Source organism: Scatophagus argus, chromosome 3 (assembly GCF_020382885.2).
Source record: "Scatophagus argus isolate fScaArg1 chromosome 3, fScaArg1.pri, whole genome shotgun sequence".
In the NCBI taxonomy this organism is placed as follows: Eukaryota; Metazoa; Chordata; class Actinopteri; family Scatophagidae; genus Scatophagus; species Scatophagus argus.
Genome location: NC_058495.1, coordinates 26,249,454 through 26,263,891, shown reverse-complemented (window position 1 = coordinate 26,263,891; position 14,438 = coordinate 26,249,454). Strand labels below are relative to the sequence as shown.

At 45.5% G+C, this 14,438-nt stretch overlaps 3 protein-coding genes across 6 annotated transcripts in view; 1 reads left to right on the top strand and 2 right to left on the bottom strand.

The window, feature by feature from the left end:
- LOC124057033 (nuclear factor 7, ovary-like) overlaps positions 1-14,438 on the top strand; it is a 546,992-nt gene that overhangs the window by 449,730 nt on the left and 82,824 nt on the right. The gene's annotated exons all lie outside the window — the stretch shown is intronic.
- Positions 232-2,823, bottom strand: LOC124057052 (cytochrome c oxidase subunit 6C-1). Its single transcript, XM_046385141.1, has 4 exons — positions 2,740-2,823; positions 1,299-1,412; positions 581-713; positions 232-362 (listed from the first exon to the last, which is right to left on the bottom strand). Exons 2-3 carry the CDS (start codon positions 1,401-1,403, stop codon positions 588-590), a joined length of 231 nt encoding a protein of 76 aa, XP_046241097.1. The 5' UTR covers positions 1,404-1,412; positions 2,740-2,823; the 3' UTR covers positions 232-362; positions 581-587.
- angpt4 (angiopoietin 4) overlaps positions 3,488-14,438 on the bottom strand; it is a 61,098-nt gene continuing 50,147 nt past the window's right edge. For 3 of the 4 annotated variants that reach the window (XM_046385081.1, XM_046385080.1, XM_046385083.1), the window contains 8 exons: positions 14,300-14,421; positions 9,998-10,082; positions 9,472-9,619; positions 9,257-9,369; positions 8,368-8,469; positions 8,105-8,271; positions 7,552-7,685; positions 3,488-6,254 (listed from right to left, as the gene is read on the bottom strand). In XM_046385081.1, coding sequence (XP_046241037.1) covers positions 6,094-6,254; positions 7,552-7,685; positions 8,105-8,271; positions 8,368-8,469; positions 9,257-9,369; positions 9,472-9,619; positions 9,998-10,082; positions 14,300-14,421 — 1,032 coding nt within the window. In that variant the 3' untranslated portion in view covers positions 3,488-6,093. Of the gene's footprint in view, positions 6,255-7,551; positions 7,686-8,100; positions 8,272-8,367; positions 8,470-9,256; positions 9,370-9,471; positions 9,620-9,997; positions 10,083-14,299; positions 14,422-14,438 lie in introns of those variants that run through there. The other variant, XM_046385084.1, reaches the window with a different exon arrangement.

The following is a 14,438-nucleotide window of genomic DNA, read 5'->3' as shown; positions in this document are numbered from 1 at the left end:
TACTCTCTTACTCCTCTCCTCAACCAAAACTATTCCGTGTTTTAACTGTTAAGAAAAATATAAGCACAATGTACCATTTGACACTACTGCTATGCAGTACCTGAACAGTAAATAAGCAGTTGTCAGCAGTACTTCATAAACACTGCGACTGAGTGACAGTACAACACCAGCTTATCTGTAAAAGTACTGCTTAAGTCTCAACGACACAAAACAAAGACAGAAGAGCTCACATATTAATAGAATATTTTATTTAGAGGAACAAAACAGCATAGCGATGTTCACATCCAACCAGTAAATAACATCCAAGTGGGCAACAAGGAACTTCATCCTCAGATCAGGAATGAACCGACAGGGAGGAAGAGCTGCAGGAGGAAGACGTGAGGCACAACAGTCAGAGGCACAAACATCCAACCGGTTAAATACTCACGCGGTCTGTACGACGACATACTCCTGTGACAATTTGTGTGTATTTTTAGTGGTACTCAGTGGCGACTTGGCGCTGAAGAAACTTTAATCTCAGTGTTTGAAAATAAACGTGAACTTCACAGTCGGCGTGGATGTCACGGTGATGAAGACTCACCGCAGCTTTACTCCCCAGAGGGCCGCACGCTCTCAAAGATGCCGGCTTCCCTCATGGCGTTGAACTCTTTGGTGCTGTCGAAATGCTTGTAGAATTCGGCGTAGGCCTTTTTCCTGGGCTCAGCCACTGCAAACTGTGGGGGGGACAGGAGACACAAGTCTGGTTCGTTCCTAATTCAAACCAAAACCTATGAAGAGGGATGACTGTTGAGATCAGATGTGAGAAAATGTCAGAACAGCGATTTGTGGCTGACAGGTCACGTGACCCCGACATGTTCATAGATAAGGCTGACAGATAAGCTCTGTTTATATATAAAAATAAGTGTTATCTTTTAGTGAATTAGCATTGTGAAAGACCAAATCTGAACGGTCACTTGTGTGCAGAGTTAAAAAATGATCAAACACGTGTGCATGGTCTAATTTCAAGTTCTTAGCATTATGTTGTGTTATTATCTGGAGTTTGCACTGTTGAATTTATAAACGCTCAGTGAAAAGAAAAAAGGAAAGGCCAACTATGTGCAATGTGCTACGTTACTATATAGAAAGTGGGGGGTAATTGAAGTTTTCCTTCATCCTGCTCCTGTTCTGTTCATTGAACGTGTCTTATGTCGGGTCGGTGGTTTTGGAAAATTACACACAGAAATGAGCAAAATAAACCAAATGTGAAACCATCAGGTGAACGAAGGCTGCAGCCAGGTGGACTTGTCTCGACCTCTCACCTTGAAGGTGCCTGCGACTGACAGAGCCAGAACGACGGCAACAGACAGGTGAAACCTCAGGCGCTTTGCAAGCAGCCCCCTCATCACTGGCTTTGCTAGAGACATGATGGATCACTAACAAGGAGAAGGAGAAAAGACAGACATCACCACCACATCCCCGACACACTGAAAGACACGAAGTCCGAGTCGTGACACAGTCAAAACGTACTTTCAAGTTAAACCATCTCACCACTCACTCCTTGTAACACTGACCTAATGTGACCTCAAACCTGTTTTGGCACACCAGTGCTGATTCATCTGCACTGAGCTGCGAGTGGCTCACTTAAGGCTCCATCTCACCACACACTGAACATCATGTACTGTTTCAGGTTCTCCATCAGAAGATTACACAAGAAGAGGAAAAGCAGCAAGTGGTTCATGTCAGCAATGTGCTCTTTAATATAAACGGAGACGTCTTTCAGACTGACAGACGTTGTGGTCTGATCAGGACCAGGACCAGAGACCAGGGACCCAGACAGCAGCGTGTTTAGTCTGTGCGTGACGGCAAACGTCTTCATGAAATCATTTTCATACCACGAATGATTTTTCTACAGATCACATCATATTGTTCACCCTACGCTGCATCGTAAAAACCAACTAATTCTGGATCATAAATTAGTGCATTAAGGATAACTGAAACTGGATTGTCATGATAGTAATTAAACATCCAGGCGCTGGCCCACAGGTCAAGTAACATACACCTTTTCCCAGAATACCGACTTTAAATGTATTAAATTTTCATTGTTTTCATTCAGAGGACAGTGTCACAGACGGATGCCTTTGACCGAGAAAATATTAATAATGGCCGACATAACTGATCAGGCAGTCCGCCATCAAGCGCCGCTGCCAAGTCAGGTCAACACTCAAACTATCGAGTGACCTCTCTGTACCGTCACCTCCTGAAAGCCATGTTTATGTTATATGCACACATTGTATGCATGTAAAGATAATGCTTTAGTTGAGGAGCAGCAAATATTAGCACACGGGAAAACAATGAAATACAGCGCTGTGGCACAGGGTCAAAACAGAATAATGTCATAAACAAGATAAGACGGCTTCCGGTTCTTCTTATTGCGCCTGCTTTTCTCTGCAAAGGCCAACAACAGTAACAAAACACTTTTAATAAGATTCCCTGCAAACTTAGCACTATTGTTTCGCTGACAGTAATAACAGCAGCTTTCGGAAACCACTTAGCTAACGCTGGGTAACGGCAGCATGATAAGCTAACGTTAGCTAAGTCGACAGAGCTAACTGCTACCATGCTAAAGACACGGGAGGAAAGCAGCAAAATTTCATGAAAAATAATAAAACCCAGGCGCCATTGTTAACCTGAAAAGACAATATTGTTATTGTATGAATTCAACACATATACTTGAATACTTTGAGCTCAAAGAATACTCACCAGTTGGACTCACGACCTTCACTGAAAACGCTAACAGCCTACAACTGCGTTTCTCGACCGGAAGAGATGCGACCGGAACCACGGAGGGACAAAATAAGTCTCGAAAAAGCGAAGTGACGGAAGTTTGGGTCATCGAGAGCGAAGACAGACATTACTGTGTTTAAAATACGACAACAGTGTTCAGAGAGTGCAGAAAATGGCACAGAATCTCACATCCCATCAGTCATAGTTACACGTTTATGAGTTCAGTTTTTAATCTGCCACAGCGTCTTGTTTGAAATGATCACGCCTCGATCCAGGACCACAGTAGTAGGGCCTATGTCCGGTGCTGGATAAGGGCTAGTGGTTGTTTGGCTGGAGTCTGGAGAAATGTGCCTATACTGCTATACACAAACTGTAGACAGAAATTCACGAAAATACACAGCAGTTTTCCCCACGCAAACAGTGTGTGCTGTGATGTAGTAACACAGTCCAACCACAAGAGGGAGGCAGAGTAACACTGAACTGGGCCAGGAGAAACCATAACCGCAGTGTTGGTTGTCTTTGAGTTTTTATAAATCTTTATTCATGACATGCAATTTGCATAGTTTTGAATGCAAGGAGCAAGTTAAAGGACACATATCTGATTTTACCAATGCATCTCTTCAGCTTATAACTCATACAAATGTAATGTAAAATTGCTTTTAGTACAAATACAAACACAAAATCTGTTGGCCATTCAGAGAAAGGAAGGCAGTGACACCTTGACACCTGTAACACCACCTCAGATTGGCTTTATTGACATACTTTATTGTACAAAATGCTGCAGTCTGTTTACAGTTGAGTGGACACATAAGCAGTAAAGAAAAAAACGCTAATGTCTGCAGCATCTGAAACAGCTTGAACACAGAACAAACAACACTGACAAAGAGAGCAGAGATGGTTACACTTCAGCTGTCCCAAACTTCATCACTTTTTGTCCCATAAAGTGCATTTCAGTAAGGTGAAGTACAGGCGTCTTTATTGTGACAAAAAACCTGCAAAGAATCTCATAGGCTTCATATGCAAACTGTACTGACTGCTATTTAAATGAGAATGCTGCACTGCAATAGCCAGTCACTAATGCCACATGAAAACCGCTAATGCAAGCATGGATTGCCATGAAATGTTGCACAGACATTCATGTCAGGATAAAGTGTAAAAATCTTAACCTCTAACACCATTAAGTTAAACGTATAAAATATCCAGTACTTTGGGTTATGACGTTCCCATCAGCCTCAGCTGTACTATGAGTTATGTGCTAATTAGCAACCATTAGCATGCTAACACTCTAAACTAAGGCTGTTAACAGGGCAGATATCCTACCTGCTACATGTTAGCACGATAACAGTGAGCATGTTCGCATGCTGTTAGCATTTAGCTCAAAGCAGTGCTGTTCATAGAGCTGCTAGCACGACAGTACAGTTTTTATTTGTTTTGCAGTCACGTATTTACTGTTGACCACAACAGTACGTACTCTACGTCATCGCTGACACCTTTAATGCTAGTTGTGTGAGCATTCTACAGTTGTTGGTTTGTGTTAACTTTACCAGATCATAAGAATCTGCACTTCAATCCTGGTTCTTCAGCTCTGTTGAAAAGCACATCTCAGATAATAACAAGGACAATCTAATCCGTTGAATAATGTAAGTCTGTCCTGTAACTCATTTAATGTCTGTATGAGTGCCATGAGGGTGTATGCTAAGTCAAAACAACGAGTCCAACAAACAGCAAGGAAATAATCAGGTTGTTTGGATGAGGAAGGTAATCAAAGCAACGTTCTGGACTCGACAATCTGGACTCCCTGGTTTGATTTCTTCTTTTGTTTAATTCCTTCTTTCTATTCCAGATTTCAAATCAAACACAAAACAACTACATAAAGATTCACTTGAACTTTTTAGGGTTTCATTTTTCATCCTGTCCATTTCTTTCTTTCTTGTCCAACAGACGGCAAACAGTACAGAAATGTGATTACTGATCCATCAACAAAATTCAGTCCGTTCTTTTCCTGTACAACACGTCTCTCCTCTGGCAACCCATCCTTCGAATAGTCACCACTTTCTACTTTTTATGTACACGTCTGTTTGTTTTGATAAACAGTAAGCAGACTAACATGAGCCATCATTTGTCCACTTGGCCGTCTCAAACATCCATTAAACCACAATCATCTCTGTGGTTGTCAACAGTCACTGAGTCTGAAGAAGAAACCGTCGACGCTCATCCTCAGATCGATCATCCACACGTCAAAGTGCTGATTAAAACGCAGAAACCTCAGAAGTCCGACCACCGGCTTCACTGACTCGAACGTCAACCAAAGTCTTTATAATGAAGTGACTTTGCGTGAAGTCTTTATTACTGTACACTTCTGTCAGACTGACTGTGACCTCACAGAGACCGAAAACACGACTGGACCCTGAAGTGTTCGCTTCACGACCTCAGTGTCCGTGTAATAAAGTCTCCTCTCCCCATGTCATGTTTGTCTGGTTGTACAAACTGCACTTGATGGCAGAAAGAAAAGTTTTAAGGTATGAAACGACTCATCACAAAATGCTGGTGGAAGAAGGAAGAGCGGACTCTGACTGGAGGCGTTCACATGCTGCAGGAGATTACCTTCATGGCCACTGACTGCAGAGGGAACCTGAAGGGTCTGATTCAAGAGATGCTTTAAAGTCACACAAGGCTGCACCACGAAGCCGCTGCGAAGAGCTTCGGTTACTTTCTTAATCCAACTTTCATGTCCAGTTCATGCAGCGACGGGCCGGCTGTGTGCGACTATTTCTCACTTTTCTTTTGAAGCGCAACACAATGAATGTCTTTGAGAGGGACGACCTTTACCCTCCACTTATTGTACAACCTATCGTGTCTCCTTCTTCTACGTTTGTTTGGGGTTCAGTCCTCATAATGCAGGTTGATGGTTCGATCCCGAGCCGCGTGTGTCAGAGAGTCCGACACGTGAAGTTTTCTATAATAATCAGACCCTCGAGGATCCAGGGTCAATTAGGAAAAGACCCAAAGAGGAGAAAAATATTTCCAGATAGACTTTCCCAAGCATGAAGGTGGGGCAGAGGGGTCTGGAGCTGATGCTGTCGGGGTTGTACCATGTTAGGGCCAAGGGGGTGTTGTTTGAAGCTGTAGGGCTGTACCATCTGGTTATGAGTTCTGAAGTCATACCTGTGGGTCATACCATCGCGGTGCTGGAGCCGAGGGGTGTTTCACATCATCAGGGTGGCATTTTAAAGGGGCGCCGGCAGCCGCAGGGTCATACCATCACAATAATGGAGGGTCCTATAGCTGAGGGTGGTACCATCGTGAAGGTGGGTGGGTGGGGGGGTGTTGTTAGAAGTCATAAGGTCGAACCATCATGGAGGTGGAGCGCAGGGAGTAGCTGGGGCCTCTGAAGTGATGCCACTTGATGCCGTTGAGCTTCCTGATGTTGTGGCCGATGGTGTAGTAAATCCCGTTCAGGTTGGAGAAACCACAAGCGTCAAACCACCAACCTGATGGAGAGAGAGAGAAAGAGTAACGTGAGATGAGGAGAGAGAGGAAGAGGAAGAGGGGGAGGAGTGAGGGAGCAGAGTTTTCGGTTAAACACCATTTCACCACGTTGTTGTTTTCTCTCTCTCTCTCTTTTTCCTCCTTCTGCCTCTGTTGTTTCTTGTTCATCTCTCTCTCTAAACTGCTGTGATTTTAAATGTCTGGCTGACTAATGGTGACCACTGCAGCCTTTTCCTCGGGGAGCTCGAGGTTTTTGCCCAAACGATCAGGCCGATGGGGGCTCGCGGCCCATCGAGAGGAGACTCAGGGGAACATCAGAGCTGTTTGTCTTGGCGCTGAGGCAAGCAGATGTTTGAAAGAGCAGAAACACTTAGTTTTGATCCTCTGACAGCAAAATATGTATTTCTGGAATCATCAAGTATTTTCTTACTTGGTGTGATTTATGACAGAGATATTATTTAATGACTATTTAATAAACCTTTATTTAACAAATCAAATTGTTATCAGCTTTGTGGCTCCGTGCTATGAAATCACATGTGAATAAAAAGAAAACTGCTTTAAAAGCATTTGACCTGGAAGATGGAGGAGATGGTGGAAGATGGTGGAAGATGGATGAAAACAGAGAGGAGGGGAGAAAAGAGGAGACGAGAGGAGGAGGAGGGGAGGAGAGAGAAGAGGAGAGGAGGGGAGAGAAGAGGAGAGGAGGGGAGGAGGAGAGGGGAGGAGAGAGGAGAGGAGGGGAGGTGAGAGGAGGAGGGGAGGAGAGGGGAGGAGGGGAGAGGAGGGGAGGTGAGAGGAGGAGGGGAGGAGAGGGGAGGAGAGAGGGGAGGGGAGGGGGGGGAGAGGAAGGGAGAGAAGAGGAGATGAGAGGAGGAGGAGGGGAGGAGGAGAGGGGAGGAGAGGGGAGGAGAGAGGAGAGGAGGGGAGGTGAGAGGAGGAGGGGAGGAGAGGGGAGGAGGGGAGAGGAGTGGAGAGGAGGGGAGGTGAGAGGAGGAGGGGAGGAGAGGAGGAAAGGGAGGAGAGGGGAGGGGAGGAGAGGGGGGGAGAGAAGAGGAGAGGAGAGGAGAGGGGAGTGGAGGAGGAGGAGGAGGGGAGGAGAGAGAAGAGGAGAGGAGGGGAGGAGGAGAGGGGAAGAGAGAGGAGAGGAGGGGAGGTGAGAGGAGGAGGGGAGAGGAGGGGAGAAGAGAGGAGGAGGGGAGGAGGGGAGAGGAGGGGAGAAGAGGGGAGGTGAGAGGAGGAGGGGAGGAGAGAGGGGGAGAGAGGAGAGGAGAGGAGAGGGGAGTGGAGGAGGGACGGTACCTCCGGTGAGCATCAGGGCACACTTGCAGTGGTCACAGTTGTCGTGGTCCTGGTCTCGGGTGCTGAATCCGGTCCCGTGGGTGGCCAAGCTGCTCTGCCTTCCTGCTGTGCCGCTGTAACCTCTCAGATACAACCTTCAGTTTCATGTTGACAAACAGAAGACATTCAGAGTTCAGGTACAAAAGCATCAGCACACTAAGAGCAGGAATATGAGCTGAAAGAGGTTTGGAAGCTCCTCAGAGGCTTATTACACTTCCTGTTGTTTTAGTTACTGAAGCAGAGGCAGAACGCTGGGAGGAGGATTCTGTCGTCCCCAGCAACAAAAAGGAATAATTTATGGTCCCCCTAGTCCCATCCACCAGTAACACAAAAGCAAAATATAATATTTTCATATTCGATTAATTTTTCAACAACATTTGCTGGTTCAGGTTCCTTTAATGGACATGTTCCTGAACGAGGAGTCTTTGGGTTCTGGACGGTTGGGTGGACACAGGAAGAAAGACGTCTCTTGTGAGATGACATCTTGTTGAGTTGTGACAGGTGTGACTGTTACCTGTACTGCTGTGTCTCACTGGTCAGTGTGAATCGGTCGTACTGGGCGTGGGCGGAGTTTCCCTCCCAGTCCTTCAGCTCCACCCTCAGAGAGTACTGACCCTGGCTGGTCAGCAGGTGCAGAGCTTCGTTACCCAGCCAGTGCTCTCCCAACACGTCCCCGAAACCCTGCGGGGGGAACACATTTCTGTCACACTCCTGTTGTCCCTGTCCCCCTTTTCAGCCACGTCCCCGGGACCCCGCACTGTCTGTCTCCAAACTGACCATCTTGTATTCCCTCCAGCTCCTCTGGAAGTCCACGCTGCCGTTAAATCGCCGCTGGAAGACCGTCCAGCCGCCGTCACCCGTCTCCATGTCACAGTACACCTTGAAGAGAAGAAAGAGAAGGTCTGGAGTTCTGAATGCGAGGTGGACACCAGGACGAAGTGAACTTGAATCTGCTTTGCTGCATGAGCACAAATGGAAATAAATCTGCTGTGATTATCATCATCTTATCTTCATTTTCTCATCACGTATAAGACCTGAAACCTGAATAAAACTGGACTAACAACAATAACATGAACAAAATCCACCTACAGCACTTAAATACAACATCATCATCATCACAGGCCTCAGCATCATTTGTGATCTTCCTGCACTGGAGGAAGACAGAACACCTTCATGTTGAATATCTCGTCCCTTAAAGTTTATTTTTTAAAACACCGACTTCATTTATAAATAGAGATTAAAAATACATTTGATTTTGTCAGTAACGCTCAGCTCACTTCATGATTCATCATCATCGATTTATCCACAGTTTCTTTTGTTTTTGATCAGTTATAATGAAATTGAATTGAATTAATAATGAAAAAACCCAGCAGAGCTGAAGGTCATTTATTTCAAACGCTTTGACTCGTGAAATCACCTGAGAAGCTGAACTCAGAGGTTTGTTTTCAGTTTTTAGCTGACACGATCATCAAAACAGTTGAAATGTTGATTCTGCCTGTTTTCATCCACTCTGATTAAACTCATTAAAGTCAAGCTGTTGTTCTCTCTTTGCTACTTTCTCTAAGCTTTGATTCCTCGTGTAAAATCGAATAAACACGAGCGGCGTGTCACCTCACAGCGTTTAACACACGACACCGAGCCGGCGCCGAGTCAGCTCAGGCCGTACCTGCACAGGTTGAGACCTGTTGCCCACGTAGATGTGATACAGACCACTGACAGAGTGACCCGCCTTGTGAGCGTCTGCACAGTCCCTCCACACGTGGCTCCTGGGAGGTGACGCTGAACACACACACACACACACACACACAGAAAGCTCTTATTTTTAAGCTGTCCAAACATGCACGTGTGTAAGCTTTGGAGAAAGTGTGTGTGTGTGCGCACCTGTCGTCGTAGCCACCATGTTGATGAGCGTGTGCACAGACTCCATCAGCTGCGCCTGCTGCCTCTGCAGAGCCGTGTTGTTGCTGCTGGCGACTCTCAGCTGCCTCTCCAAAGACTCGATGGCCGCCATCTGATTCCTGACCACAGACTGCGAGACAAAGATTCATTCCTGTCCGATCGCTTTGTGCTGTCAGCCGGGACTTCATGCACCAGATTTATAACGACGACACGCCACCTGTTTCTTCACTCTGGTTGCTCATCCACGCATCAAAGTGGAGGCTCGATCCTCCTTTCTGGCTTTTTATATTTCATGCATTTGATTTCAGATTCAGATTTCACCGCATGCTTGACTTAGATTTTATGTTCTGTTCAGCCAGCTGAGACTAAAGTAGTTTGAATCAAGAGAAACAGTAAAATAAATCTTTGGTCTTTTAAATCTACGACACATGATCGGGACAATATTTACAGTACACAGTTAAGATACTGTGTTTACTACAATGCAACCTTTGTGAACAGCTGACCCTACCTGCAGTCGGTTCTTCTCCTCCCTCATGTCCTCCAGCTCGCCCTTCTGCTGAGACTCCAGCTTCTGAACCTTACTCTCCAAACGACTGGAAGACACACACACACACACAGAAAACACTCACACACTCGACTTGCACGATACACGACATGACGTCATGACGCGGAGTTCATCATCATCAAGTTCTTCATCAGTTAAACAGCAAAAACACTGGAGCCTCTTGGGAGCAAAACGGTCACAACTCAAGTTCAACCAGACTGCATCTGCCCACGTGCAAACACACAGCACAGACGGACACATCTCCAGTGGGTGTGCAAAGGCATTCTGGGAAATGGGAAGTGAGTGTATGATGAAGAAGCAGAGGAGGCAGGCTGAGGGAATGCAGGTACACCAACAAGTAAAGTGCATGTCATCACAAAATAACTGCTGGATTGTGTCTGCTAACATTAGTTTAACATGAAGCTTGTGTGTGTGTCTCAGAGGGGGAACACGAATCCAAACTATTTGTACCACAAATCTATAATGCAGCACAGGCCGAGACTCCTGAGTTACTCCCGCTTGTTAGAGAAGTCGTAAAACAGTGAAATATAGATTAATAAGCCGAGCGTCGCTCTTTCTGCCAGAGTGGACTGCGGCCCACTTTATCTCAGCAGCTGAACCAGCAGTGTAGCTGCTGAAAATAGACCGCGGCCCACAGTTAGATCAACAACGTGCGAGCCAAATGAATGAAACCTGATGAAGGAGTGGCAGCGGCTTCACGGGAAAACACGGGACACTGAAAGTGGCTGAATGTCCAGTTCACACTCGCTCTGCTGACCGAGCGGAGAGCCGAGAACACAAAGTGTGGTGGGGGTCTGCGCCGGTCGGGTGGGAAAATTTGCCTTCTTCTCAAACGTTTCCCACAGTAAGTCACGGTCTTGTTTTAAATGGTGAAAAAGTATGAAATGCACACCATGAGGAAAATACATTACTTAAAATATCAGTATCAACTTTTCACAGAGCAGCGTGGTTTGAACTGATTTTCACCTGAACTAAACGTGTCCTGCTGCAAGAAGACATTCATTACAACAGCTTACAGTAAACCACAGGCGGGACAATGAGTGCGTGGGGCTCACTTAGTGTCTTAACCCTGCACTCTTTCCAGTGGCCAGCAGGGGGCGACTCCACTGGCTTCAGGAAGATGGCTGATTGCATGTAAGTTTATGAGACTATGAGAAGACTTCTCAGTTTATTTATGAGCTCAGTGCACAGTTTCCTGATGAGTTTCCGGTTTCACTCGCTGCAGCATAAAGCTCACTTTGTAAGTTATGTTCCCATTTAGAGTCAAGCAGCCCATAAAGCAGGGGATAAAACCCAACCAAACCCTGAAACGTGAAGTCCAGTTCGTGCTGAAGTGTGGCTGACGAGAGTCAGACACGACATCCGTCACCTTCAGCAGCTCTTTCACACCTATGAGTGATATCACTTTACTTTAGCAGGTGAGACTTTGGTCACATTAAGAGCTGAAACACCTTTTCAGCAGCCAGTTGCTGACCTGCACATGAACGAGGCAACATCATGTGGACTGATGGGGAGTCGGCGATGGCTGCGGTGCTGCGGTTTGTACAGCCTGTGCGTGTGTGTGTTTGTATGACGCGTGTAGTTTCACGAGTTTGTGCGTGTGCTCAGCCACATGCCGACGGGGCCACATGTAGATGTCGCTGCTTGTATCACACAGTAACCCGAAAACCTGAAAATGTGAAATCTTAACTTTCTAAGACTGACACAGCACCACCTGGACGTGTTTAAATTAGAGGCCAGAAGAAGAAAAAGTCTTTCTATTGAAGCCTCAGCACAACAGGGACCTGCAGGAAAACTGTAACCAAGACATTCAAATGTGGCTGTTTGATAAAGCATCTCACTGTTTTAAGACACACGTCCTAAAACCATACACTTAACCAAATTATGTTGTTGTACTGTAGATACTCGCTGTGTCTACCGCAAATAATACAGCCAAAGCTCGCGTTTTGGCTTATAATATGTGGTTTTGTTGCCACACACACAGCAACATCATTTCTCCGGGTTGGTCGGTTGAAGAGGACGCGTCTCTACTTTCTCCATCTTAACAAAAATGAAGCTAAATTATCCCGAATATGAGAGCATGCGAGCCAATCAGGAGCAGAGCTCAGCTGTCAATCCGGACATTTCCGTCCATTTTAATAGCAAGAAATGACTAACTGAAACCAAAGTTGACAGAAATGATAACTGGTGGAGGGAGTTTTTGAGAACATTGATGAGGGTTTTTTATATTCGTACGTGTGTTAATAAAAAGTAATTTTGAAGCTGTTTCACAACTCATTCAAAGAAAATGATGTGAGGTTTATAAGATCCTTACTGGGTCCTCAGCACAAAGCTGACCTGACTTTTACTTTAGAAACAGTTTATTGGTGCTTCATTAGTTCCACCAAATTAAATTCTGGTGTTACGTGCACAAGATAACGAGAGACAGCTCTCTGAACAGCAGCACATTATTGTCAGGATTTGGTAAATGTTTTCAGGTAAATTAAAGGCTTAATGTGGTTGAGAAAACTTTCCTACCTCTGAGGCATTTAGAGACGTCTCAAAAACGCAGGATTACCTCAAGAATGCTTTCTCACCAAATTAAAACTGGACTGCTGTTCCCTCAACCGCTGAACTGTAAAGTGTGGACACTAAAGCCCACGTCTGCTCATGAGTTTGACGGGTTCAGCAGAGCCAAGTCTGAAACGTGACAGGAACAACCGAACACACAGACAGAAACAGACGTGTGATGAATCTCGCTTCCTGAACACAAGGAGATTAGAAAAGAAGATGTCTGCAGGAAAATAAAGAGAACAAAAATCTGGCTCTCACACACACACACCCAGTACTCATATGTCACGAACAGCAAACATCTGTTTACTCAGTACATAACCTGTTGTTGTGGGATGAACACACGCTGACTACAGTGAGTCTGAACACACGAGGCCAAAATGTGACCTGAAATCGGCTGCAGCTGCTGTCGCCCTGCTGGTCTGCAGGACTTCCCATGAGGTCAGGCTGCAGGTACAGTATGGAACAGCACAGATCAGTACAGGCTCGTACAAAACACCCTGAATGGTGAACTACATGCTCACTGCCTTCAGCCCCATCAGATCCATCAAGCATGTGTGGAACAGACTGAGCCTTGTAACCACATCATGACAGTGTGTATATTGTTGGGGTGGCAGTCGTGGCTTAGAGGTTGGAGAAGCGGCTTGTGACCGGAGGACGCCCTCCCCTCTCCATTAGTAGCGGCTGACGTGCCTTTGAGCAAGGCACCTAAACCCCCATCAGCTGGATCAGAGCAGCTCACTGATCCTGCCTTTCAGTTGAACCTGTGCACGATGCAAATCAAACAGACTGCACTCGTTAATGACAGTTAAGTCACTTGACAGAAATGTGACATTCAAAAAACACTGTGTCACTCACACACACACACACTCACTCACACACACACACAGTCTGTTTGTATTATATCTGTTACTGTAAACAGAGAACACGCTTGGTAATTACTCTGCGTGTTTTGCAGCGCACCGTCCAAGTTCACCTCACAGTGAAAAATAGTGCAAATATTGTGATTCCAAATATTGACGTGTCTCGCAGCAACAGCTGTGGACGTATTTCCATCATCTCTAATGACTTGCTCGTATTTCAAATATTCTCCCTGTTAAGTTGTGAAATCGCTGATAAGGCTCTTTTTTTCTCCGCTCGGGGTCGACTCATATTTGGGTCAGAGGTAGAAGTTATTAAACTTTGTTGTGGAAAAATCATCAGACACAAATCGTCGTTCAGAGAAATTTTTAAGCATCTTAAAGCATCTTGGAGGTGATTTTTATACGACACCGTGTACTGTATCAATATCTACATAAATCCCCTCTTTTATGGTAGACTGTTTCTTCACATACTTTTTTTACTGGACATATTAATTGCTTAACACAAAGAAAATGTCTTCATATGGAAGCCAGAAGTCGATTAAAAGTTGGGTCTGATAACGTTGTGGTCGACACAAACACGTAGAAGCTGGAGGAAAACAAAGCGGATGTTATATAATGTGAATTCCAGATAATGTACATTTCAATTACTTTAATAAATTCAACAATATGAACAGTGATCTCAATCATCTTAGGCGTTAATGCTGCACTTCAGCCACTGCAGGTGTGTGTGTGTTAACGCTCCTGCCAAAGAGCCTGAACGCTGAGGCAGACTGAGGCAGATGTGATGTGTTTGATTCTGATCCATCCACTCATCTCTCTTGTTCTTTTCTACCTGTTCTTGGCTCGCAGCTGACTGATCTCAGATGTTTGCAGCAGCAGCTCCTTCTCCAGCTTGTTGGTGGACAGGGAATTCTCCAGAAGCTGGATCTCGATTCGAGACGTGTGGTTCAGCACCTGGTGGAAATCGCAAC